Source organism: Culex quinquefasciatus, chromosome 1, assembly GCF_015732765.1.
Source record: "Culex quinquefasciatus strain JHB chromosome 1, VPISU_Cqui_1.0_pri_paternal, whole genome shotgun sequence".
Lineage (NCBI taxonomy): Eukaryota > Metazoa > Arthropoda > Insecta > Diptera > Culicidae > Culex > Culex quinquefasciatus.
Genome location: NC_051861.1, coordinates 11,803,847 through 11,831,153, shown reverse-complemented (window position 1 = coordinate 11,831,153; position 27,307 = coordinate 11,803,847). Strand labels below are relative to the sequence as shown.

Below are 27,307 nucleotides of genomic sequence, written 5' to 3'. Positions count from 1 at the left end.
AAGACGCCAGGCCAAGCATGCTGATGAGGCCGTTCCTCCCACAGAGTCGTCTGCCAGACGTTCTGTCTGGTGATGCTTTTGATGCTTACCATATGCGATCGGTAACCCTTGACTAGTCAAGTTGTTGTTTTTGTTGCATTTTGCTGAGAAACAGTTTTTATTTTATTGATTGTAACCATCTTCTACGTTCCATTCTTAAATTTGTTATTGTAACTAATATCGCCAAGGGTTAGCCCCCCCCCCCCCCCTCACTCATTGGTGGCCAATTGGGTTCAAAGTTTGTCTTCACTTGATCCCTGCGAAAAGTTTGAGTTGGAGGTCGCCATTTCTTCCCCAAAATGCACCACGCTATGTGGTGAGAACTGCTTGTTACGGTTGGATTTAGCCGAAGACAGCTGATATGTTCTCTTAACAGTCCCGTACTGTAGGGTGATTTAATCCCCAACAAAATTCCCTTGGGTTCCACAAAATCTGCAATAGCTGGCGAGGCTGAGTTTTTCGGTTGAGAAGGAACACCATATTTGCATTAAATTTTCATTTTTGCAAATAAGCAAACATTCTAAACCGTCTAAACATCTCATGCGGAGAGGCTGTGGCGAAGCCAAACTAACCATTTCTTGGTTTCTTCTTCTTTGAAGAGGAAGAAGGCAGGAGTGGGGGCAATTTGGTTAGCAAAATCATGATCTTTTGACCCGGCTGTCGATTTTTTTTTTTCGGAAGCGAAAACACCCGACGACGAGTCGTGGAAGATACTCCAATAAAATTTCATAAGGTTTTTCTCCTCTTTGCGTACTTTTTTTTCGGCATGCATACAAACGAGTCATCAAATTTGTAGAAAAAATCGCATGGCATCACCGTTGCACGGTTGGTTTTGCAATATGAGTATTTTTTGTCAATTTATGTAGCTAACTTCTCATTGGATAATCACAGTACATTTTTTCTGGGTATAATATTACATCAGATATTGTGCCACTTTTTTTAATTTAAATCAAAAACTGTTGAAACATTCATCAGTTTTTGTGGTTTTAAATTTAATTTTAAATTTAATTCAGGTGAAATTAACTCAAAATAAAGTAAAAATTAAACCAACCACACTTTCATACATTCAAAATTTAACTATTCCTACTGTGTTAATCATTTTAAACAAAACGAGCTAAGGTGATTATTATGGTGATTAATGACACATTTGTACAAATGTATATTTTTTATCAGGAACTGGTTAAATATTTGCTTTATCACCGGATTCTTTGAACAATTTTACACATAGAACATTAAAAATTCGTATTAAGGTTACAAGTTTCAATTATAATTGAAACAGAATTAATTTTTTTTTTCAGATTTGTAGTCAGTTTCAGTAAAACAAGTTTTAAAGTACATTTTGGTTTTTATATTGTTCTACAATTTAAAATATAAAATTTTATATTTTTTTATTTTTTTTTTATAAATTTTTAATGTTTAACAAATGTTTTATTGACTGACCCTAAAACTGATATACATTTTATAAAAAAATATAGTTCAGTAAACAAACATTTCAGTGTGATTTTTCAAATGAAACAATCAAATAAACCTTATCAATGGTCAATTTGACGTGATAAATTGTATACCGTAAGTGGGGGTGACATTGGGTCTGGGGGTGAGATTGGGTCAAAGTGATTTTTTACGGATTTTACCATTTCTCAGGTTCTTCTCAATGAAAATGAATTCTTTTGAAAGGGTTGTGTAGGGGACATCTTAAGATGACTTCGCTGAAAAAATCTCGTTCCTAGAACAAATCCTGTTATTTTGGCAGATGTCTAAAGTTGGGGTACGTTTTTATCCAAATATGACCTCTCAAAAAATCATTTTTCTAATATTTTTGTTAGAATTGCTCGAAAACTACCCAATTGTTTGAAAATCTCCACTTCAAACATTATAGCATGTCAATACGATTCCCTCGAACAAGAAACACTGTTACCATATCGTTGTATTTGAGCATCATTTTAGTTTCATTTGACCCAATGTCACCCCCTCAAATGGGTGAGATTGCCTCAATTTTCAAACTTTTGGCATTTAAGCTAGTGTTCATCAAAATCCACCATATTTTGGGAAAATGTTAGTAAACTATCTAAGAACAAATCTACGTTTAAAGATTTTCGATTTTATTTAAATTGTTTTTGTTATTAAGACGGTACTCGTACTCGGTACTGACGGTACTCAAACTTTAAGGCTGAAATTTGTAAGAAACACAGTGACTATCAAAGTCACCCCAGTTTCCAAAATAACAATTTTCAACGAAATTGTCTTTTAAAGAACTTTAAAAAAACTAACTTAATCCACCTATGTGGTTGGAGCCTTCCTCACAACAATGGCTGTACACAAGTTTCATCTATTTTTTAGATCCGGCTTCCAAAAAGTACATGGATATCACTTAAGTGGCCATATCTCGAGACAGGGTTGCCAGATCTTCAATGTTTTGGACTCGTTGGAAAGGTTTTTTGATAACCTAACCAACGATGGGTCGGATGATCGATCCGGACAAAGTTTACATACATTTAAGTGAGATCCGGCTTCAAAAAAGTACATAAATGTCACTTAAGTGGCCATATCTCGAGACAGGGCTGCCAGATCTTCAATGTTTTGGACTCGTTGGAAAGGTATTTTGATAACCTAACCAACAATGGGTCGGATGGTGGATCCGGACATAGTTTACATACATTTAAGTGAGATCCGGCTTCAGAAAATTACATAAATGTCACTTAAGTGGCCATATCTCGAGACAGGGTTGCCAGATCTTCAATGTTTTGGACTCGTTGGAAAGGTCTTTTGATAACCTAACCAACAATAGGTTGGATGGTGGATCCGGACATAGTTTACATACGTTTAAGTGAGATCCGGCTTCAAAAAAGTACATCAATATCACTTAAGGGGCCATATCTCGAGACAGGGCTGCCAGATCTTCAATGTTTTGGACTCGTTGGAAAGGTATTTTGATAACCTAACCAACAATGGGTCGGATGGTGGATCCGGACATAGTTTACATACGTTTAAGTGAGATCCGGCTTCAAAAAAGTACATAAATGTCACTTAAGTGGCCATATCTCGAGACAGGGCTGCCAGATCTTCAATGTTTTGGACTCGTTGGAAAGGTATTTTGATAACCTAACCAACAATGGGTCGGATGGTGGATCCGGACATAGTTTACATACATTTAAGTGAGATCCGGCTTCAGAAAAGTACATAAATGTCACTTAAGTGGCCATATCTCGAGACAGGGTTGCCAGATCTTCAATGTTTTGGATTCGTTGGAAAGGTCTTTTGATTACCTAACCAACGACGGTTCGGATGATGGACCCGGACATAGTTTACATACAGTTAAGTGAGATCCAAATATATGTGAAAACACATTTTTATACATAACTTTTGAACTACTTATCGAAACTTCAATCTGTATAAAACTCGATCTATGGGACCCTAAACCAAGTCGAATGCAACAAGTTCGGGTCAAAGCGGTTCAGCCAGTGCCGAGATACATGAGCTAGTTTGTTGGTTCACATACATACATACACACACACATACACACACACATACACACAGACATTTGTTCAGTTTTCGATTCTGAGTCGATATGTATACATGAAGGTGGGTCTACGACGTTTTTATACGAAGTTCATTTTTAGAGCAGGATTATAGCCTTACCTCAGTGAGGAAGGCAAAAAAACAACTTTTTTGCAAACCCATTTTGGACATTGTGTGAGACTAGTAGTAACATTCGAATAAAAATTTGAATAATATGTTGAAATCCTATCAGTGTCACCCTGGTTTACGGTACCATTTCCATAGAATAATACTCAAAATTTACAATTTTATATATTGGTTGAAAATTCACTAAATGTTATTTCTACCAATTGGGGCATGTTCAGGGAAGTCAAATCTATTATACCTTGACAAAACTGGCACGTTTACTGACATCAACTTCAACAATTTTGGGTTGTGTATTTAGCACGGTGTGTTTCCTAGAACAAACTTAAGAAAAAAAAATTGGCTTGTCTGATATTTGGCGCCATGAAAGAAGGGCTCTTTCCCGACATTTTGCGGGGTCCGGCGAAATATTATATTTTTTTCGATTTTATAGGTTTTTCTTCAGAAAAGTCGATAGAAATCAATGGGTTCATGATCATAACAATCAAATTTGTTATGAATGTGCTTAAAGAGACTCTAAATTACATATTTGACCTCAAATCAAAAGTTTCCAACCCAAATTTACCAGATTTCTAGCTTTTTATAATCCAATCTGGAAACCTAAAAACGACCGAATAAAAATCCTTTCTTTGTACAATTTGTCATGAAAATACAGCAACAGATTGCCCGGATACAAATTCCAGCTTAAACCATTGCTGAACTTAAAGTATTTCAATTAAAAGCTATTTATTACCCAACAGGTTCCCAACATTATTTTTTCAATCCACTGCCATACAACACTAAAATATTTTAAAACATTTTCGAATCAATCACATTGTAGAGAAAAGTTTTTTGAACAATTTCCATAAAAAAAGTATTAATTCTGGGTAAATATACCCAATTTCGCAAAATAAAATGTGACTTTCTCCAAAATTTCTGAATTTAATTCCCATTCAAAGATGAGCATCGCCTACTGAGTATTTTATGGTTCTAATAAAATAATTTCAATAAATTTCATCATAATTTTATATAAGTTTTATGTTTCAGCAAAATGTTTTCATCCTTAAAAATACCATGGTAGGCATTATTCATCGTTTGAAAGGGAATTAAATCCAGAAATATAAGAGAAAGTCACTTTTTATGTTAATGTTCTCGAAAAAATACTCCGTGTTTAGTAATCAATCATCATCATTAATAATATGAAGCTCAGATAAGCTCCATATCCAACCATAAGCAGCGTATAGTATGCTGTTTTTTAGAAAAAGACAAAATTAGAGAGAATTGCTTACATAATTCTTATAATTCAGAATAATTCTTCCAAAAATTGTTGAAAATAATTAAAAAAAATAATTAATATTACCAAAAAACAAATGATTTCTTCCAATGTGCTCCAATGCATAGTTTTCTTCTCCACAATCTTATATCTGCATGGCTAAGAGCTCGGTCACACAAGTGAAAATCCTTGCTTCGTTTTCCCACCCTAAGAAGCACAAACAAAGAAGCTCAACCGACGGCAGCATCGCTAGTGCCAGCTGAGTCAAAGTTCTTGCTAAAATATTGCCCGAAATTCGAACAATATGGAAATTCGGATGTGCCACCAACCCCCCCTTCCCCTTTGTACGACCTCAGATTTGGTCGTGAGCTCTCTCCTGGGGCCAGATCCTCGGCTCGTGCCAAGAATCGATATGGTTTCCTCCGTCCGGAGATGGCCAGCACCGAGAAGGACGACTAAGACTAGGACGACGGTGCTATAAAGTGCTAAACATCTTTAATATCAATTGGATTTGGGGTGATCGGATTGCTCCGGTGGTGGTGCCCTGTGCTTAAAATATTTTTGTTCTTTTTTTTTTTGGTTCGGTCTCTTGGGGCAGATATTTGAACGAAAACATTGCATCGGTTGGGTGGTGCAGGATTGAATTTTGGAACATTTCAATTTGAAAAAGCAACAATACTTTGAAAACTTATCAAAAATTTAACTACAAAAAAACAATACTAAAAATATTTTTCCCCTCCCTCTCCCCCTTCACTTTCAGAAAAAGACCCGTACCCGGTGGACGCGCTGCCGACGTGTAACCACGCGCTTTCCGTGTGCCAGCAGGAGCGCAAGTGCATCAAACTGTTCGAGGACTTCAAAACGCACTGCAAGGTGCGGGAAAACAAGTGCCGGATGGAGGACAGGTACGACAAGCGATCGGAAATTCGAGGGGTTACCCCCTCGTCTAGAAAGGAGGAAGAAAAGAAAAAAGCTAATGGAAATCAAATTAGTGATTTTTTTTTTTTTTTTTTTTTTTTTTTGGAAAAAGTGAATAATTCAGTGTTTGATAAAGGATTTTAAAACGGTGGTGAATGTGACATTTTATTTTTAAAAATATTTGTGGACAGGTCATCCTTCGACAAAAAACCTATTTACTTTTGCACGTTATCAAAATTACCATCATTTTTTTCGATTTCCTTTTAAATATATGTTTAAACAAAGATAAATCGGTAATAATTTTACTTTTTTTGCAGAATCAATTATCAATAATCAATTGGTCAATTTTTATTGATTTTCAAATTGTTTAAAGAAACATAGAAAAACTAACAGCCGAGACCCGTGGTGTCACGTGGTTGCCTCTCACCCAGTCGGCCTGGGTTTGATCCCAGAAGGTATCCCTGGTGGTATTTTTCGAGACGAAAAAGGTCGTCAGTTCGAATCCCGGGGTGGATAGAAGCTAAGGTATAAAAAGAGGTTTGCAATTGCCTCAACAATCAAGCCTAGTTTCGAGTAGGTATCTCGCAATCGAGAACGCCAAGGCAATGCTGTAGAGCGAATAATTTGATTTTGATTTGAGAAAAAACAAAAAACAAAAAAAAAAAACATTCAACTTTGAAAAATATCGAACAATCACCGCACGAGGACTTACTTAGTTTGGACTTAATTTGTCTATATCAATAAGAAAAAAAGTGTTTTGAAGTTGTGGATTTTAAGGAGTTAAAAATGTTCATCAATTTAAATAAAACGTTTAAATTTGCTGTTGTCTGAAACGTCAGCTATGAAAATAAGGATAAGACAAATCATTATGTAATTGTATTAACTTTCAGTGATTTTGAAAACAAAATTTTAGTTCCATACAAATTCACCGAAAAAGGCACGCCACAATGTCGGCCGCCAGCTCGCACGGATCGTCGTTCTCCGTTCCGTTGCATTGATCCCCCAAGTGTTGTATGGCCTTGCGTTGCTGCTCGTTTTTGGCCACCTGCGTCATCGTGTGCAGGAATCCCTCCCGGTTGAACCGCTTTCCGTCGGAATAGTTAATCTTTTGCAACATGCAGTCGTAGTAACACTTGGTGGTGCGCTCCTCTGGCTGTTGCAGTGACCTGAACATTTCGACATCCTCCTCGGAGGCATCCACCTGCTCTTGGCACTTCTTTTCCTCTGGAGAAAGCTGCCAGAAAAAAGTGTTAATTTTTACGTTTGTAATGTATAATTATTTGCTTGAACCTCTAATGCAGCTACAGCTGTGAACAAACAAAAGGCCAATATTATTTTCATGTTGTTGAAAGTTGAACTGAACTGAGACTAAAGTTTCTCAGAATAGCGTATACATTATGGTGATGATCAAATATAAACAGAAATAATAGAGCACTTATCAACAAAATCAGAACAACTTAGTTGTGTATTACTAAAATTACAAACATTCAAGCCCTAATCTAATGATCAAAAAAGGTGATTCAAAACATGACAGATTGGGACCATCCATAAACCACGTGGATGCTTTGTTTGTTTTTTTTTTTATCTCAGACACCTCGTGGACAATTTCCATACAAAGCAAATCATTTACATACATTTCAGAGGACATAACTTGCGACAGGGTTGCCTGATCTGCAATGTTTTGAACTCGTTGGAAAGATCTTTCGAATGCCTATTCAACGATATGTAAAAAAAAATATTCAAACCTTGATTCAGAATGTATAAATAAAAAAATGGTCCTTAAGGCGATTCCTAACACACACAAACAGCAAAATATGAATAACTGCCTGTTCATAGAAGGGCTTTTTTCGAGTGTCGTTCCTAACACAAAATATTGAAAAACACCTCTTTTTTCGCATGTTCAAAAATGGAAGGGGTCGTACTGCCCCTCCGTCACAAGATATCAAATAACGGACCTCGGATTCGTGATCAGGGACAAAAGTTACCCCTTAGCACAAAGTTTCACGTAAATCGAAGAGGGGTCGGGGCAACTTTTCCCGATTTCGTGTGAGTTGGTAGAGAATTACCCATAGGATATTGCGCAATTCCCACTAACATGGACTTCGCTCTAAATTCTCGCTAACTTTTTCACGATGATCTGCAATTTTGTAATCCAGATGGTGGCCAATATGACAGCAATGAAATATTGAGAAAATGCATTTTTCATGTGGCTTCAGAAAATCGTGCCCAGTCTGTATTAAGCATATTAAGGCTCTGGAAGGCATCATCCCCAATCGGCCATTTGGCGGCCATGTTTGTTTTAGATAAACATTCAAATCTTGATTCAAAATGTTTCGATGAAAAAATGGTTTTCTTTGTGTAGTTTGTAGAAGAATTTTACATATAGTGATTATTTTTGCCTTCCTCACCTCAATGCAATGAGGAAAGGCTATAAAATCACTCGAAAAATGAACTTCTTTATTTGACCTCGTAGACCAACCTTCACGTATACCTATCGACTCAGAATCAAATTCTGAACAAATGTCTGTGCGTGTGTCTGGATGTGAGTCCGTGCACCGAAAAATATGCACACGATTATCTCCGGATTGGCTGAACCAATTTCAACCGTTTTGGTCTCATTCGATCCGTCTTGGGGTCCCACAAGACTCTAGTTAATATGATGAAGTTTAGTAAAGTACTTCAAAAGTTATGCTAAAAAAACGATTTCGAATAAAGTCCGGAAGATTGTAAAAAGGGTGGTTTTTGTAAGAAAACCCGTCATGCTACACATTTTTAAAGAGGTATTTAAAAGACCTTTCAAACGAGCCCAAAACGTTGAAGATCTGAAAATCCTATCAAAAGTTATAAGCACTTAAGTGTTATTTATGCAGTTTTTGAAGGCTGGATCTCAAATATTTTGATGAAAACGTTGTCCGGATCCACCATGCGACCTATCTTTGTATAGATAATCAAAAGACCTTTCCAATGAGCCTAAAACGTTGAAGATCTGACAACCCTACCAAATGTTATAACCACTTAAGTGTTATTTATACACTTTTTTAGGCCGGATCTCAGATATTTTGATAAAAAATGTCTTATTTATACTCTTTTTTGAGGCTCTGTAGTGTATTAACTTTATGAATGTAAGGAAGGCACCACCAACCTAAAGGTGGATTAAGCAACGTTTTCATTTCAATTTACTATATCTGGACCCTTAATTCAGAACCATCATTGACAGTCATTGCCCCAAAAGTGAAGGACACCATCTACCACCTTAACAAAAAAAGAAATCAACGCCTAATACACGCCACAATATCGGCCGCCAGCTCACACGCGTCGTCATGTTCCGTTCCGTCGCACTTGTCCGCCAAATGCCGGATCGTTCTCCGTTGGTCGTCGTTTTTGGCCGCACTCAAATAGATATCCTCGAACCTGTCCCGAATGAACCGCTTTCCGTTGGAATAACCCATCACTTGCATCATGCAGTCGTAGTAGCACTTGGTCGTTCTCTCTACCGGCCGCTGCATCGTATGAAACATCTCGACGTCCTTGTCCGAGGCACGCTGACGCATCTGGCAGTTGCGCTCATCTGGAGTTAGCTGTCGCAAAATAATGTGTTATTTAGTCATCAAGTCAAAATTGTAAACAATCATTTAAAAAAAAACCTCCATATCAGCTGTCACGACTGCGACAAACAGACCAAGTGCCACCGGGAACTTCATTATACTATAGTGTTTAGTTTTAGTTGTGAACAGTGTTTTATATCATAACGTTCTAATTACTATGATAACTACCTTTGTCCAGAAATGACTGACGGTTGACTCTCCGGTGTCGATATTGAAGGGACCGTCGAGAGCGGGAGGTATCAATTTATAGAACGAAAGATCAAGGCATGCTATTGGAAGGGACTGCAAAATTTATTGACATATGGAGCAATATTGATATCGGAACTTTAAACAATTTTAAATGCTTTCCCCAACGCGTTGCAACGTTTTTAATAATTTTTGTTTGGGTTGATTTAAAAATCTTTTATTTTTTTTTTAATTAACGATGTTTTTTGTGCTAAAATCTTTGTTTTTTTTTTCAAATCTTTCATTTTTTGAAAACTAATGTTTGCTAAATAACTGAATTAGTGTAAAATGCATTTTAAAACACTTTTTGCATTCAACTGTGGCTTGTTATTTGACAAAAATTTGAAAAATATTGTGTAATAGTATTTAAAAAAAAACTCAACCATACCTCATCTGAAACAACAACAATGAAAATCCAGTAGGTCAAGAAGAACTTCATTTATTAAACCTTAAAATAAGCAGATAAATTATAACAATGATCAGAACTGTCCAGATATCTCAAAGCATCAATCAGCAGAGTAAAGTTAACATACAATTGCAACAAATTACTAATAATTAAATCTGGACACTAGAACACGTACATTGAAATCAAGTGGTAATTTCCAAAACCACTGATTTCTAATGCAACCTTTTGAAAGCTTGCACTAGGAATTATTTACGTACAGTTCACACTCGATTATCATAAGCCTCATTAAATGCCTATTAATGATCAAATCCGTAGTAACAGTTCAATAGGGCGAATCTGCGTTTGTAAAAAAGCAGTCCCCCTCTTACTTTACGTGAACTGTTACTTGGGCAAAAGGGATAGACTGCTTGTTTACAAACGCAGATTCGCCCTATTGAACTGTTACTACGGAAATCAAGGGTCCTGATATTCGGTTCAAAGATCTGAAATCACTCACTCATCGCCGAGCCAATCTTTGCTGACTGGATCACGCAACCAGTCGCGAGCGAACACTACGATCAGGCTGCCAGCGACTTTCTCAATCGATTCTCCCAGCTACACCAATATTTCGTGAATTTCTTTGCCCACTCCGTCGACCCGAGTCACACACGAATACGTTCAGAGAGGAGAGAATCTAACAACATATCAGCTCGGCGCTCTTTTGGCCTGCACTACCACAGTTTGCCGTAAATTTGTATTTGGCATGATGAAAATTGCTTTTAAATGTGTCTTTGATGTCGTGTTATCAACAAGATTGCAAAACATTCTTGATAACATAGATTTTAAGCAGTTTAATAACTGAGAAAAACAAAGCAGATCGCAAACTGTTTCGACTCAGCGACATATCGCAATGGATCTCTCTGAACCCTTTGTTGTACTACCCGATTGAAGTGAGAGGGAGAGCAAACAGATAGTATTCTGTAACTATTGGTGTGAAACAACCACCACGGCTTTGCTCATATTTGTATCCGGGCAATCTGTTGTTGTATTTTCATGTGAAATTGCACAAAAACAGATTTTTTATTCGGTCATTTCTCAGCTTCCAGAAATCAAAGCTGGCTGGAAAATTTCTTTCGGTAACTTTTTATTTGAGGTGAAATATGTATTGCAGAGTCTTTCATGGCATAAATAAAAAAAAATATTCAAACCAAATCTCATATGAGAAAATGAAAAATCATTCAAACATATCTAAACCTTTCAAATATCTGGAGTTTTTTTTAAAAAAAAAAGGTACGATAAACCAATTTTCCAGTTTTTGCGTTTTGGGTGTTTTTGAAACCGCCTTGAGTCAGGAGTGTTAAAAAACACCCAAAAAGCAAAAACTGAAAATTTGGTTTATTGGACCTTTTCAAAAAAACTCGAGATCCATGCAGTTGAAATTGGGTACTAAAGCTCTATGCCAATTTTTATGTACAACGGTAAAAAACACGATTAAAAACCATTTCTGATCACTTTTTTTTTCATTTTAATGCAAAAATTTTTTTTGACAAGACAACATTTTTTCGATGGATCAACTATGGTCCCCTTGGAACGAGCTGTCAAGTAGGAGCTTTTCTGTCAAGAAGGACCGCGAGGTTAATTTTTCAAAATTGATTTAAAAATCCATTTTAAGCTCTTTATGGTCGTACAAAGGGTCATTGTACTCAGAAAAATAAGCTTTATCGCTTTGAACAATAATATCAGCAATCTAAGCTTCATTTTAGGACCCAATTCCGATTCATTCAACTAAATAAGTTTAGAGACTTATTTTAATCAATGTTGATCCATTAAGTTCAAAACATTGTTTTGAGTAACTAGAAGGCAGGTTAAACTTAAAAATAACACAGTTTTGTGTGCAAAAAGAAGCACCCTAATATTCAACCCCCACTCCGCGCACCTCACCCAACGATGACGTGCTTAACGAGCTACCCAAATCCCGTTCCCTACAAAGTGGAACCAGCAAATTGAAATGATCCCCCCACAAAAGAGGGTGTGCGCGCCTCAGAGGGCGCTGTGTAAGTCGTGGTTGTTGTGGGTGTTTCTCACCCACCACCGAATGCCCAAAGCCGATAACGCGCCGTTTTCGGCCGGATCAGCCGCCGGACTGTTGCCGTGGCTGCTCCCCGGGTTTCACGGTGCCTTCGTTTGGTGGTGTGGCTTCGGTGTGATTAAAATTAAATCGATTTTCCGCCGGATGAGACGGACTATATTGATGGGAGTTTACACCGGTTTGGTCAGAGAGGGGTTTTTGGGGGGAGCGGTAAATGGGTGGGGGAATTCGACGGGATTATCATACCATTCTGGGGTATGCTTGAGTAAATGATCGATTATAACGGTGGTTTTAACACGAGTCTGGGAGAGGCTTCCACCGTGTGGATTAACAATTGATTATTATCACTGAAATTTTCAATGAAATTGTTACTGATTAAATTTTTAATTATATTTCTTGAGTTATTGGATCTTCAACTGGAAGAGAAAATAGTTTGTCTCCGAATGTTATGATGCAAAATATCAAACTGCCAATTTGTAATTCAAAAAGTTAATCCCATTTTGTAGACAAATATGAAGGCAAATTTAAGATGAATTAACAAGTGAATTCTTTGAAATAAGCCGGCTAATCAAAATTGATCTAATTTACATTAATTTTTAAACCAAATGATTAGACAAAAATTGGACAAAAATAAAGGTAATATCTAAATAAGAGGGTGACGAGCGGGAATTCCCGAGTAAAAAATTCTCGAGAAATCAACCATTTTTGGACCGCTCGATTCCCGGGAAATTTGGTCGAGACTCCCGGGAAATTTTATACTTATAAATATCTAAGCAAACTTATATAAAATATTCAAAAAATATTTGAAAAATTCAAAATTCTTTATGACATTGGATGTTCAATGTTCGGTGTTCAAGTTCGAGTGGACCAATGCTTTTCTAATCTTCTTATTTAGAAAGTTAAAATTTGAACTTCCAATAAGGCCGTTGCAAATATTTTTGAAGTTGATGTCCCTCGACTCTGACCAAAGTCAGGGGCAAAGAAATAAAAAAAAATAGAAAAATTGAAATAACGAGCCATGGTTTCAACATTTTAATGAAAAAAGTGTTTTAAAATGCATCATACACCTGTCCAGTTGTTTCGCCATCATTCCAAAATATCTAAGTATTGAGAAATTTTTTTATTTTTTTTTTTTGATTTTTTTTTTTGCGGTGCCGTACATTGGAATTGCATAAAAATTCAAAACATTTTTAAACAAGCCTAAACATGCTAAATATGATTATCAATGCAGAAAAATGCATTTTAGATTGTTTTCAGTTGATTAGACTTCTATTTTAATGAAAATTTTGAAGTTTTTTGGAATTTTGTTTTTTGCCTCCCGATTTTTCAGACCAATTTGAAGGGGGGGGGGGGGTGACATAAATTTTGAAAAATATATGCAACAGCCTAACTATTATTGAGAGAAACCAAAAACCCTAGATTAACCCTAAAACAAACCAAGCAGTAACCCAGTCACGAAATATTGTAGCAGAGTTGGTTCTGCCAGAATCCTGCAAGAACGGTAGAATATTTCTGCTTGAATGCTGTAAGAATATCTAGCTCTGTAAGAACTCTTCTAGAATCCTGCTAGAACGTCGTGACTGGGAACATCCCAGAAATGAAAAACTAATGATTTTTTAAATATTATTTTTATTTCTTATTTTTAAGAGCGAAATGTTTTTTCAAGATAAGTTTAATTTCTTTATTAATTATTTACAGATGACTTGAAAAAGGAAAAAAACTTTAAATTGTTGTTTAGGTCGTTATTAAGTATCCCGATACTGGGAAATTATATATTAGCTATTTTTTTTTTACTTCACAAAAATCTAATAAAAAGTTCATGCAACAAATTTGAAAAATTAAGATTAGTATAAAAATTTCAACTACAATTGTGTGTCCAAAAAAGCTCAAAAAACGATTTTGTATTTGCAGATTCAGAAAAAAAAGTCAAAAGGAAGAAATGGTTCCTAAAAATAATGCGGCTACCTTACGTTTCATACGTTTCAATGAATAATTATTAATTATTAATTATTATTAATTATTATTGTAGGGGACCATCCATAAACCACGTGGACACTTTTTTGGGAATCTATTACCCCCTTCGTGGACAATTGTCCATACAAAAAAAAACTTTTTTGTATGGATCGTGGACAATCGCCATACCCCCCCCCCCCTAAAGTGTCCACGTGGTTTATGGATGGTCCCTAGGTAAATTCATTGAAAAGAAACTAATTTATTGCATTTCTTTTTAAATTTTTGACACGATTGGCTTAGTTAAAATGACAAAATTCAACTCTCGATTCCCCTCTAGTCTATTCAATGGCCAAACAGTAATTTTCGTTTTCGTTGCTATGTTTTAAAACATGCACGAAGGATAAACTAAAATACATAGGAAATCGACACAAAATAAACATTTTTCTTTAAAAATTATTTTTAGATGATCCTTATTTGCTACGGGGAACAATGATAAAATGGCTCTCACAAGTCGTAGTTTCAACCAATCAGGCTCATAATTTGGGGAAAGGTGTGTCTACTGGATAAACTTCTGCCACAATAGTGGCTTTGGTTGTGGACGCTCCCTTGCAAAGTTATTCATAAATGTTTGATTTTGGGGTGTTAAAGTAAATTATGACTGAAAATTACATTTTCGCTCATAGGCTGCCAATAACACAAAAACTAATATTTCTCCAAATTTCTTTCGTCATTTCATAGGGCATGAGTTGGGCTACAATGGACTTTCATTATATTTGACCAAAATTAAGAATATACCCAGAATCCAGGGCTGTCTCATTGTTCCCCACTCTTTTCAGCCCATGGGTAACAATGAGACACTTTGATTTTTCTTCATTAAACTTTTCAAAATCTAGGGAAATCTTTCAAAATATGAATTGGAAGTGATTTTTGGCATATTTATTGAGTTTTGACTTCATTTAGCCAAAAATATAAAGTTATTTGGTATACAAAAATGGATTTTACAAAATTTAAATACTTTTTAGTATAACTTTTGTTAATTAAAGTTTCAAGTTGGCAAAATTGCTTTAAAATGTTCATGGTAAGTCACCTGTTATGGAACAATACAAAAACATGATGTTTTACTAGAAAAGTATTGATTTTCGTAGAGTGTCTCATTGTTCCCCACCTGTCTCATTGTTCCTGCCAAGTGCGTCTACAATGAGACAGTTGGATAGCTCTGGCTGTAGAGGTCGGGTAGATCTCATATTTTGATCAATGTTAGAACACATTAAAAGAAAGAAAATGCAACAAAAAGCTCATTAAAACATGCTGATGAAAAAAATACAAAAATCGTTGAAAGTTGAAAACCAAAAGTGTCTCATTGATGACTACCCTACCCTACGAGTGAAAAGCAGAATACTCTGCAGAATCATTAATTTAATTGTCTCATACCAGCAATCTGTTTTCAGTCCAGGTAAATCACAACACATTCACCACCGTATAAATCCTTATCAAGATTAAGCTAAATACCACCACAGAGAGAAGAGCTAAAATGTTTAAGAAAAGTGTAAACCACGTGTCCACCACCATCACTATCAATATTTATCTATTGTTTATGCAGTGCTCGATATGGCCCGTGTAATTGTGTTTATGATTGTGTGTGTGTGCTTCAAAGTGTACCGAAAGCAGAAGTTTACTCACCAATCGCTCTTCGTCTTCTTGTTTTCTTCCTCTCGTCGGCGACCGCATCGACCACCGGATTTTCATCATCACAATGGAAAATACACTCACACACACGCAGAGAGTTGTGCTACGAAGCGTGGACTAATCTCCGATTATCGCCGATGTTTGGCTGTATCTGTCCAAACAACCACATGAAGCGCCGGTGTGATAAAATATTCAGCGTCGTGAACCACAATCCGTGCGTTGGTAAGTGTAACACAAACCGCCCCGCGCTCTCCCGCTCCCCTTATTAGTCTCAAAACTCTCACTGATGATTCTCACCACTCTCTCTCTCTCCCACCCCACCGAATCTCACTCACATTACTATCTCTATTTTACTTTTTTTCTCTCTTTTGCGTTCGTCTATTGTTCTCGCGTGCATTTCGTCATGGCATGCTTCTCTCGTTTCGCGGTTTCGTTCGTGAGTTGAAATCGAGCTCAACTCGACGCAGTTGTGCTAACTTGTCGTACGTCGCTTTTTGACGTTCCGAGAAAAACACGTTTTAATGTTTGACCTTGAATAAACAAAAACAAGACCACGCAATGTAAACAATAACAATCGCGTTTGTGTGGGGTTGATCATTCTGTGCATCGTCCTGAAATTTGGTTGCTGGAGTCCAGAGTGATAATTACAAATGTTTACGGTAGTCGAGCTCGTACCTGTGTCAAACGCGTTCTGACCTGAAATCCCTTTGGCCAATTGTCGCACAAACATCAATTTTCAGACTGTGTCAAGATAGCACGACAAAGTTGAATATTCTTTCATATGAAAAGTGACAAAAATGCACGGAGTTTTTTTCAGTTTTTATTGAATATCTCAGGATTGTTTTCGAGTTTTGGGGATCTGTGAAGGTCAAAAGGTAAGGCATTGTGAGCTGCACAAAATGGCGTTCTTAACTCGATTTGGTCCAAAATGCACGTACGACAAGTTGGCACGAAAGCGACGAACTCATCGCAATAGTTCTGACAAATAAATTTTTTTGCATCCTTGCAAAATTTATAGTGGTCCCTACAATTTCGATTCCCTTTTAAGATTTTTTCCCCTATCTCGCTTTAAGTGTAAATTTTCGAACGAGTTTTCACAGCTCACTCGTCAAATTTCGCATTATTTCGCTCTGTGTCTTATTTTCCTTTTTCAAGGTTCAATCATTTTTTGTTATCCAGTTCTCAATAAAACAACATTTCCATCGTCCTGTGTGCCATTAATCCATCCCATCGTCGTAACCAACCAAAAAAAAAGAAATCGAAAGAAAATTCACTCGCCCAAGCGCTTTGCTTTCCTCAAGCTCATAATTTCTGAATAAGTTTTTTTCGACTCTGTTTTCCGAGAAAATTTTCCGTTTGTTTTCTTGCGTTTCCCCCCGTCCCCGAAAAGCCTTCGCCGAAGAAATAAAAGCTTTCGCCAATGACATAAACTCACCGGAAGTGGGTGAAGCAAACCCTGAAAAAAAAAAGAAAAACTTAAAAAGCAAAGCAGCAGCAGCACTTGCATAAGTGTCCGCGGGAAAACTTTGCAAATAAAGATTTTAAGTTTATTAAGCCAAGCACCAGCAAAGGAGGAAAAAGTACGCGCACGGAAAACATGCGACCATAAACAGCTTTCCATCCTCCTGGAAGCCAATGCGAGTTCAGTCTGTGTGAATTGGCTTGTTTCTAAGAGGAAACAAGATTTTTTTTACGAGAAAGCATCCTTCCAGTTGGGCGTTCATGAATTTCCAAGCAAGAAAAGAGTTTTAATAAATCAAATTTTGAAAAAAAAAATTTCCTAGAAATTAGAAAAAAAGTGTATTGAAACGAACTATGAAAAGACAAATATTTATTGAAAATAAGGCAAATCATACAATCTTCATCAAAAGATGATTTTTTTCTATTTGAAGTTCATCATCATCATCATCTTTTGAGATATTTTTCAAAATAATTGATAAATTTGGGAATTCAACCAATGATAAACTTTTAATCTGAAAATTCCATTAATTACACAGAATAAATAAATAAAAATATTTTTTTTAAAGTATTCACTAAACTACACTACACTTTTAACAGATTATCTTAATGGTACCTTACTAATGGATAAAATAAAACAACTTTTGAACATATTTCCATAAAAAAATAAAAAAGAAAACAAAATCAATAGAAACACTTTAAGAAATTAAATAAGGTTGTTAATCGACTGGAGGAAAATATGAATAGTTTAGTCGAAAGAAGTTAAGCAAAATGCTTAAAACAAACTAACAATATCAAAAGTCTTAGAAAAAATATTTAAAATAAAGTTTAATAACTTTTATCTTGCAATAAATTTCAAATTTATTCAAAAAAAATATGTTTGCAACTCACTAGATCAATTTAGCTTTTACAAATTAACAGTAAATAGAATTTATCAGCAATTCCCCACGAAAACAGCATGGAAAAAACAAATTCCTCGGATCGGGCTTAACATTTTTCTGGGGGTTCCCTGGCCGAAATAATTAGACCCGTATTTTTTGTTTGGCCATTAGGGTGACCTACGGCGTGTTAGGGTGGTCTGAAAAATGGCCATTTTCGTCGATTTTCGCAAAAACCACTTTTTCAGAAAAATCATAACTCCTCGCCATTTTAACCGATTTCAATTTTCTTATACGCAAATGAATGGTTATAAGTTGGCCTTTCAAAGAAAAATATTAAGAAGTATCAAAAATCTAGCCTAACATATGAAAAGGGCGTATGAAACTTTAAAATGCCGTTTTGACGGTGTCTGGACCAAAGAGCCTATGTCTGAAAATATTTTTATCGGATTCCTCGGACATTTTTACATATCATACTAAAAAAAGGGAGGAGTTCATTAACAGGATTCTGAGATATGATTTTTTGAAAATAAAATCCGTGTTTTTTGACGCACCGCGCTCAAAAACCGGAAAATGACGAAATTGGCAAAAAATCAACTTTTTTCACTAAAACTGTGATAACTTCAAAATTTCAGCGATGACCTACAAATGTCTGGGTACAAAAAGTTGCGTCTTTTAATTACAAAAATTTTGGTACCCAAACATCTATAGGTCATCGCTGAAATTTTTAAGTTATCGCAGTTTTAGTGAAAAAAGATGTTTTTTGCCAATTTCGCCATTCTCCGGTTTTTGCGCGCGGCGCGTCAAAAAACACGGTTTTTATTTTCAAAAAATCATATCTCGGAATTTTGTTAATGAATTCCTCTCATTTTTTAATATGTTACGTAAAAATGTCCGAGGAATCCGATAAAAATATTTCCAGACATAGGCTCTTTGGTCCAGACAACGTCAAAACGGCATTTTTATGTTTCATACGCCCTTTTCTTATGTTAGGCTAGATTTTTGTTACTTCTTACTATTTTTCTTTGAAAGGCCAACTTATCACCTTTCATTTGCGTATAAGACAATTGAAATCGGTTAAAATGGCAAGGAGTTATGATTTTTCGAAAAAAGCGGTTTTTGCGAAAATCGACGAAAATGGCAATTTTTCAGCCCACCCTAACACGGCGTAGGTCACTCTAATGGCCAAACAAAAAAATACGGGTCTAATTATTTCGGCCAGGGAACCCCAAGAAAAATTTTGAGTCCGATCCGAGCACTTTTGTTTTTTTCCATGCTGTTTTCGTGGGGAATTGCTGTTATAATATATGTAATTATCAAAAATTATCAATACAATGTCTTCAAGAAAGGTTTGTTTTAAATATTATGTTGAAAATAATCGTTTAAAAATAAATGATATTTTTTCGGAACTACCGACCAAAGTTTTATTTGAAAAAGAGAAATTTCAATAATTCACTTTAATAGAAAAAATCTTACTACAGATTTTCTCATTCAACCAAGAAAAAATTAGTTTAGGTTAATCATGTAACGAAGGTAAAAAATGTTAAGCAAAATGCTTAGAACATGATAAAGGTAAATTTTTTCCCCAAAAGTGTTAAAATTATTGAAAGTTGCAGAAAACAGCAACAGCAATTTGATGGTGTTATAGTGTCAGTTATTTAAAATTGGTTTCAAATTATACATTTATGCAGCCAAATACTTTAAGGATATCCAGGTGAAACCTTTCTCGATGAAATACAAAAGTTTGTAAGTTGAATAACTATTTAATTACATTTTGAAATTTCAAAATACCTGTCACTTCAATAACAATAAATCATACAATTTTTAAAAGAAAATAATGCCTTTTCCATTAAAACTCAAAAAGTTTTATTTAAAAAAAAATAATTACAAAAACTTGCATGTTAATTTGTTGCTCAACTTATATTCTAAAAGGGTAAAGATTTACTATTTTGGATTGTTTGATAATTCGGGTGATCCTTTAATTTCACTGCAAGCATTTTTAAATGTATTCATTATTAAAAAAAAATTAAATGATCAGAAAATTATACGAATATGGAAAAATTTTACATTGAAAATCGGTCCAATAGTTGCGAAATTTACTGCCATGTTAGCATAAACGGCAAACTATAAAAATACAACCAATTGTGATAAAAATGTAAAAAATGCATATTCTGCTTATATTTTATTGATTTAGTTTAAGTAAAAGTGATTGAGAAATTTCCAAATCAAAGTTATTGAATTTCTACATAGTTTCATAAAGGTTTAAAAAATAAACAAAAAAATCTTATTCTCGAGAGAATCGTTGAACTGATTTTGTTAAACTGAAAATGTTGATACACTCAAATCCCGATGGTTTGCACCAACTGTCGTCGAACGAACGGGGTCACTTTTTAGTTTGACACCCCTTTTACACGGAGTTCACACACACTCGCAATCGTTTGTTTTGATAGTGTGCGTGAGCGCCGAGTAAAAAGTGACAGTTCGTCACTTTTTAGTTCGACTTTGACCATCCAACGGGGTAAAAACTAAAAAAGTGTCAAACGAAAAAGTTACCAACCACCGGGGGTTGCCTGTAGTTTTTTTTTTTTTTTTTGTTCTTTAAACCATATTGGATTGTTTTCTATTTCTTCAAAATTGAATAAAAATCAACCGTAAATTATAGAAAAACAACAAGAATGGCTTAAAACCATACTTAAACTCGTCCGGAAACCCTCGTTCCGTACATCCGCCGGTTGCTGACAGTTTTAAAAAATGACTTCCAAACGCGTGCTGCTGCTGCTGCTGCTGCTTTTGCCACTTCCCCAAACAACAGCTTTTTCCCAGGGCCGCCTGGTTAGTTCCGGTTCGCGGTCGTCGTCCGCCACTTCACCGGCAAAAGCTCCCGCGCCGTTTCCATTTTTCAACATTTTTTTTGTTTTGTTTCTTTTGCTCCCTTCTTAGGTTTTTCCTTTTCCTTTCCCTTTTTTCTTTTTTGCTGTTTCTGGCAGCACTGCCAGAGTTGAGGTTTCACACAGATTTGCAAGCCTTTTCGTGTGTGTGTTTTCCCACGTCCGTTCTGGAAACGTCACGTCTTCATGTGTTACCTCCAGTCTTCTTTCTCCCCTCTGACCAAAATGGGGTTGGGGTTGTCCTGAAAAAATAAACCCAAAGTGAGAGCTAACCGAAAAAGCCACAATTCAACATATTTACATTTTTGCATTTAGCAGCTCATGATGGTGTATGTGTGTGCGTTTTTGCGAGTGTGTTTGAAGAAACTTTTTCCTTTAAGGTTGGGAAATTGGCTAGGATTATATTTTCCCACCACATCGAGCTCCCAGCTCTCACACCCAAACTTTTCTTGACTCAAACACAACATCAGCAAAATAAAAACATGAAGAAACGCTCCGGAAAAGGACCAAACATCGCACAGCTGGAACTGGTCCTCGTTCTCATCATCATCATCAACGTAGTTTTGTTTGCGAGTGTGTGTGTGTGTTGTAGAGCAAAGTTAAATAATAAATCTCATTCATTCACTTGACGCAGCCTGAGTGAGCGTGGGTGGCTGTATATGTGCATTTGCTTGTTTGTGTTTGTGTCAGTACGTGTGTGCACGTCGTGTATCCAAACACACTCCAATACTAAACAGAGGAAAATATTTGGTGACATTCATGGGTTTTTTTTTTCTTCCTTCTGTGGAAAAAAGGGTTGTACAACCACAACAGGCAAAAAAGAGAGTGACATTTGCAAACAAATACACCAACCAAACAGCAAATACACACAGCTGGAGATAAAACAAAAGGGAAAACGATGAATTAGAATGAGTGGCTGTGGCTACGGTTGTGTGTTAGTAGTTTGTGTGTTTGCGTCGGATGTTTGGTTAGAGTTAACAAATTGGTGACACTTTTCTTGATTTGATGGCAGGGAAAACAAAATGGAGTGCGGTTTTTTTTTATAATGAATGTTCGGTATCGATAACTAAGCTTTTTTTGATAAAAATAATTCCTTGTTGGTCCTACAAGAAGGCCATTAAAATAAATTTTCAAAAGTCTATATCTAGTGGACAGAATTTCTGAACAATTTGGTGTTTTCAACAAGCTTTTGAATATTGCTCAGGATTTCCTTGAAAAAAAACAGCTATAATCTAAAAACATTTCGACTATGCACCACATTGGTTAAGCAAAATAACCATTTTAGAAAAATCTCATTTTTTTACATGTTTTAGATAAAAAAAATTCCATCAATATCAACCAAAATCTGGCAGTGTTTCCAATTAAAACAAAAAAGTCAAATTTCTTCATAAAAACGTTGAAAAAAGGCAAAATGGTCTGAAATAAGCGGTTTATTCTGATGTTGAGGTTAATTTGTATTTTTTTTAACTTTTTGAAAAATATGTTTTCTAGCAGGTAAAACAAAGCCACAACCAACGTTGACATATTTTTTGGGGGAAATCTGTATTTTCTTGAAAATAAATCTGTATTTTAGCTGTATCATGTCGAATTCGAAGCCATAGAAGACATTTTAAAATTTTTAACAACATATTTAACCTTTTTAATCATATTAAAGCATTATTTAATTGCTAAGTTGTTGAAACTTTCAAATATAACATTTTTTTTAAAGTTTGTATATCCAGATTATTGGAATTTTTGGGATTGAAAAATCTGTAAAATACAGATTTATCTGTATATCTGGCATGGCTGGTCTTAGCATATTAATTTGAAATGACTTTAAGATAAAAACGAAGCATGATGTAAAATTTTATTCAATATAATTTTTGATTTCAAATGTGATAGTACATCTTAAATGAAATCATTTACATTTTTTATACATTTTTTTTAAATTGGCAGCAAATACATTTTGACCGTAGCTCAAAATATGCAATTTTTGTCTTATGAAACATATTCAAAAACGATATTATTTAAAAAATATTATTTAGCACAATTCAATATTTTGCGTGAAAAATGGAATCAAAAAAAATATAGTGTAACTCTTATTTTCAAAGAAATCCATACTCTTAAGCAGACATGCCAGATATACAGATAAATCTGTATTTTACAGATACTTCGATCCCAAAAAACCCAAAAATCTGAATATATACAGATTTAAAAAAAATTGATAGTTTCAAAAATTTAGTAATTAAATATTGCCTAAATATGATTAAAAAGGCTATATAGGCTGTTAAAAATTTTAAAATGTCTTCTATGGCTTCGAGTTCGACATGATACAGATAAAATAAAGATTTATTGTCAAGAAAATACAGATCTCCTCCAAAAAAATCTGGCAATGTTGCTCTTAAGCCAAATTTTGCCGGGGGTCTCTCTAACAAACAGCTTCGATACAATCGATAAATCATTAGAAAAGTTTTGGGCCTGAAGAGGGCACTTGAAAAATAATTACAATGTTGCAAAATATTAACTAATTCTTAAATGTATATTTTCAACAGTTTTGAAACTCCCTTATCCAAAATTTTTACACTATATTTTTATTTTGTATGTTTTATTTTATTTGAAAAAAATAATGGAAAAAGTCCTTTAAAAAAAATAACTCATTGCCTTACAAATAATACACATTTTATTTAAAGTTATTGTCCTTCGGCTCTGGTCGTGGTCGAGGGGCGAGAAAATAAAAATAACTTAACTTTAAATTTTCAAGCCCAACTTGTCAAAAAAATTAAGATAAAAAGTATCACAAAATGATTTTTACAGCATAACAGTTATGTCTCTGTCACAAATTTGCAAAATTTCGATGAATACATGAATATTTTTTCTCTAAGTTTCCCGTCTTTGTTAAATTGTGGTCCCAAAACGCAAAAGTTCTCTCTATTATTAAAAATGCAGAGTTAATCGTTATTCAATGTATCCTTAATAGTTTACGCTCGATTGTATTTTTTTTTTTTTCATTGTAAATTTTAATTTTTGCAGTAATTACTTTTTTGCCCCATAATTTTTTGAGAAACTTTTTAAGGCGGGTGGGGGACAAAAACTTGAAAAAGTGTTTGCAATGGCCTTTTTAAAAGTAACATTTATTTAATGTCGAAACGTATTTGACATTTTTTTACAAACAAAAATGTGTTTCAAAAATATAGCCATTTTAGGGTCAAACTTAGGTAAAAAATTATCTTAGTTTTTTTTAATTAAAGTTCCATGAATATTCATACTTGAAAATATTTTCAACATAAGCAAAATTAGCTATACTTTTATTTTTGGAATTTAACATTTGGACAAACAGTGCTTTACTCAGCATTGTTATTGTGTTTGTTGTTCTATAAGCTCTAGTAACCACTATTCAAAATCAATCTATAAAATTCGAAATGGTCCAAAATGTTTATATTACGTCCTTTGGGCCTTCTGAAATGTTTTAGCCTAGTTAAAAAAAATGATAAATAATTTGCATCAGCTGATCTTTTAAAGAGTTGTTTAACATTACAATACAAAAGGGAAAGGGCTGCAGTTTTGAAACTACACAGAAAAAAGTAGAATTTTGGAAGGTTGAAAATAAGGTTTGTTGAATAATAGATTATTGTGATATTTTTACCTAAAAATGTGTAAAAATGTGAACCTTATGAAAATTATTAGAAACTGATAAAAATTCATCAGTACCTGATTTGATATTACATTTTTTTAACACAAGGTCTGTCATTATTCCCTAAGCATATTTTTTTCTGTGTATTTCCAAATAATTTTAAAGAGGAAATCGTTTGATTTGAAATGCTAGAACCCCATACAATTTTTAATCAAAGTCCCTTTGACACTTAATTTCAATTCAAGATTGCGCATTAGGATTCATTGAAAAAATTATTGAAGTTGAAATCAACAAAGATGGAAGCGGTCAGAATTTCCAACCTCTCGAGTATCGAAAAATGGACTTAGGATTTTTGATCAGGTTTCACGAAAATTGATTTTTAAAATTTGTTACATATATTTGAAGAGTGCAATTCTACGAAATATCTTGCACAAACGGAAAAAAGTTATGACATCAAAAATTTTAAGCACAAACCAATTTGAAATCAAAATATATTTCTAAAATGCTCTCCTCCACCCACAGACGGTTCTTCTCCACGACATGACAGCCACGTTTCGGTCGTCCACATTAACAACCTTGCTGACATTTTCACGAGAGAAAACCCATTACCTTTTTTTTCACCAAACGAGCCAGGTGTGCCGCAACGTACGTTTCTTGGGAAAAGAACCCGACAACCCATTCGCCAAATGACTGAATCCTTCTCCGTGTGGAACCCTTTTCTTCGTCCACCCTGCACCGAACTTGTAAAGTCACGCACACGTGCGGTCGTGCGGGGGTGGCCAAAATTTCATCACATGTTGGCTGGCCCACGTTTGGGGGTTGACTTGACATATGCAAAGGTTGGAAAATGAATGAACTTTCCTAAGGCAAGGATTGCAAATTTCTGCCATGGTGCGTGACATTGTGTGGGAAATATTTGAGAGAGTGGGCTTGATGATGATAGGATACGGCATGTTTTTAAAATGTTAACATGGTATTGTTGAACGCAGTAGAAACAAGTGCAACTCAAGTGTAACGATGCCAACTCCTAACCTAACTCCACAGTCAGTCAGGTGAAGTCAGTTCAAGTCACAACTGGGCCACTCCAATGCACCTGTGACCGACATCAGGGAATGCACCGTCCTCTTGTAGTCACCGATACTAGTAGTTGCAGTGGTTCTGTTTATAAAAATACACAAAAAAAACTAAATTAATGACATAATTCTACTACCTAGAAAAAAAAATATTTGAAGAAAATCAAAGCTGAAAACAAAAAAAAAACAGTATATTGTGGTAAATACTATCATCAAAACAAAACAGCTTGCAAAAAATAACGATTCATAATTAAAAAAAAAATCAAAATTAAAATCGTTATCAACTGAGTTCTAGTTCTTCCCACACCACTGCCAACCTTCTGACAGTCAACTTGAGATGCACCGAACCACCAGCTTCGACCAGGTCGTCAACCACACCGCCCTCCTAATCGGTGGTTTGACGCTGAGAGAGCACTAAAGCTGTGCGGTGTTCCACCGGAAATGTCTTCATCCACACTAATGATGGCAGAAATTACCACCAAGAATCACCCTGGTTCCACTTTCTTATAAGGTAGAGAAGATTTGAGGGTGGAAAAAAAAGTTTCATTTCCTTCTCTCTGGTTGGGCAGGTTGGTCGGAAAAATTGGCCAAGGTTAAGTCACTTTGGAGTAGTGGGGAAGGGAAGTGCAAGTCTCTCCAACTGATTGGAACTTGAAACTGGCACTTACTGGGAACGACTTCTATTGGAGGAAAGTTTTCCATTGGATGTGAACCAGCTGTCTCAGCTTTGGAGAAGAAAATGGGAAAGTTTTCGAAGCTATATTGAAACTTAAATAATGTTTCGTAAATCAAATAGTTTAACAAAGTGGAATGTCATGTTATAAAATTCGTAAAACAAAAATCAGAGAATTTACCACAAAAAAAGTACACTAACTTGTCATTTCACTTAAAGAATCAGTTGAAGTGAGCTTTTTACCACCCTCCAGGGACTGTCGGCCCGGATGTCCTTATTGTGCTCACTTGCTGTGATGCCATAAAAATCCATGCAGCCGGCGGCCTTTTAATCGTCCCCCAACGACCTCGGTGTCACCGGAGCATTTAAAAAAAAATGACCAGAAGACGTCTCTTTAATAACACAATATTTTTGTGATATTTCCTTCTTTTATTGCGACAACCCCGAGGGATCCGGACAAGGATGCAACACGACACAATTGCTGCGAAATTGTCGGCATTTCGACGACGGCGCAAGGAAGCATAAAAAAGGCGCGAGAGCTGTGATGTCCGGTTCCGTCAACGGTTCGGGGTTGGACAACAAAGTCCAAGAATCAGAGCAACAATAGCGCAACGAGAATAGCTTCAAGCTTTTGTTGAGCTGTTGAGTGGTTTTTGCGACGACGAAGAAGTGTAGTTCCAACATTGTGTTAAAAGGAAGGTGTCATAAAACAATTGTTTTCAGATATCAATGACATTTATTTCAAACTCAAATTAGAAGAAACGACAACAATTTACATTTTTGAATAATTATTCATTCAAGAAAATTGGATTTAATTCATTTCCACTGAACTCTCGTTTTTCTGGGACAGTGTTGCCAGTTCTTCAAACATTATTTTTGAAAATGGTATTCAATGATATTTATCTAAATTTCGGGGAGCAATTTAGTTCAAAATTC

The 27,307-nt window shown here is 35.3% G+C and overlaps 3 protein-coding genes across 3 annotated transcripts in view; 1 reads left to right on the top strand and 2 right to left on the bottom strand.

The window, feature by feature from the left end:
- LOC6043184 overlaps nucleotides 1-27,307 on the top strand; it is a 314,616-nt gene that overhangs the window by 240,008 nt on the left and 47,301 nt on the right. Inside the window, exons 9-10 of the mRNA XM_038249531.1 lie at nucleotides 5,691-5,835; nucleotides 15,886-16,013. Coding sequence (XP_038105459.1) covers nucleotides 5,691-5,835; nucleotides 15,886-16,013 — 273 coding nt within the window. The remainder of the gene's footprint in view (nucleotides 1-5,690; nucleotides 5,836-15,885; nucleotides 16,014-27,307) is intronic.
- Nucleotides 6,714-7,245, bottom strand: LOC6043193. The gene is made up of 2 exons (XM_001857257.2): nucleotides 7,139-7,245; nucleotides 6,714-7,082 (listed from the first exon to the last, which is right to left on the bottom strand). Exons 1-2 carry the CDS (start codon nucleotides 7,187-7,189, stop codon nucleotides 6,774-6,776), a joined length of 360 nt encoding a protein of 119 aa, XP_001857301.1. The 5' UTR covers nucleotides 7,190-7,245; the 3' UTR covers nucleotides 6,714-6,773.
- Nucleotides 9,047-9,573, bottom strand: LOC6043192. The gene is made up of 2 exons (XM_001857250.2): nucleotides 9,493-9,573; nucleotides 9,047-9,426 (listed from the first exon to the last, which is right to left on the bottom strand). The coding sequence occupies exons 1-2, from the start codon at nucleotides 9,547-9,549 to the stop codon at nucleotides 9,118-9,120; spliced, it is 366 nt and encodes a 121-aa protein (XP_001857294.2). The 5' UTR covers nucleotides 9,550-9,573; the 3' UTR covers nucleotides 9,047-9,117.

What these genes read in the sequence shown, in the direction of transcription:
- LOC6043193 (XM_001857257.2), bottom strand. Translation starts at nt 7,189, where the DNA reads ATGAAAATAATATTGGCCTTTTGTTTGTTCACAGCTGTAGCTGCATTA. An exon ending in CAGCTGTAGCTGCATTAGAG is followed by an intron (nt 7,083 to 7,138) that starts GTTCAAGCAAAT and finishes TTTTTCTGGCAG; the next exon opens with CTTTCTCCAGAGGAAAAGAA.
- LOC6043192 (XM_001857250.2), bottom strand. Translation starts at nt 9,549, where the DNA reads ATGAAGTTCCCGGTGGCACTTGGTCTGTTTGTCGCAGTCGTGACAGCT. An exon ending in TCGTGACAGCTGATATGGAG is followed by an intron (nt 9,427 to 9,492) that starts GTTTTTTTTTAA and finishes ATTTTGCGACAG; the next exon opens with CTAACTCCAGATGAGCGCAA.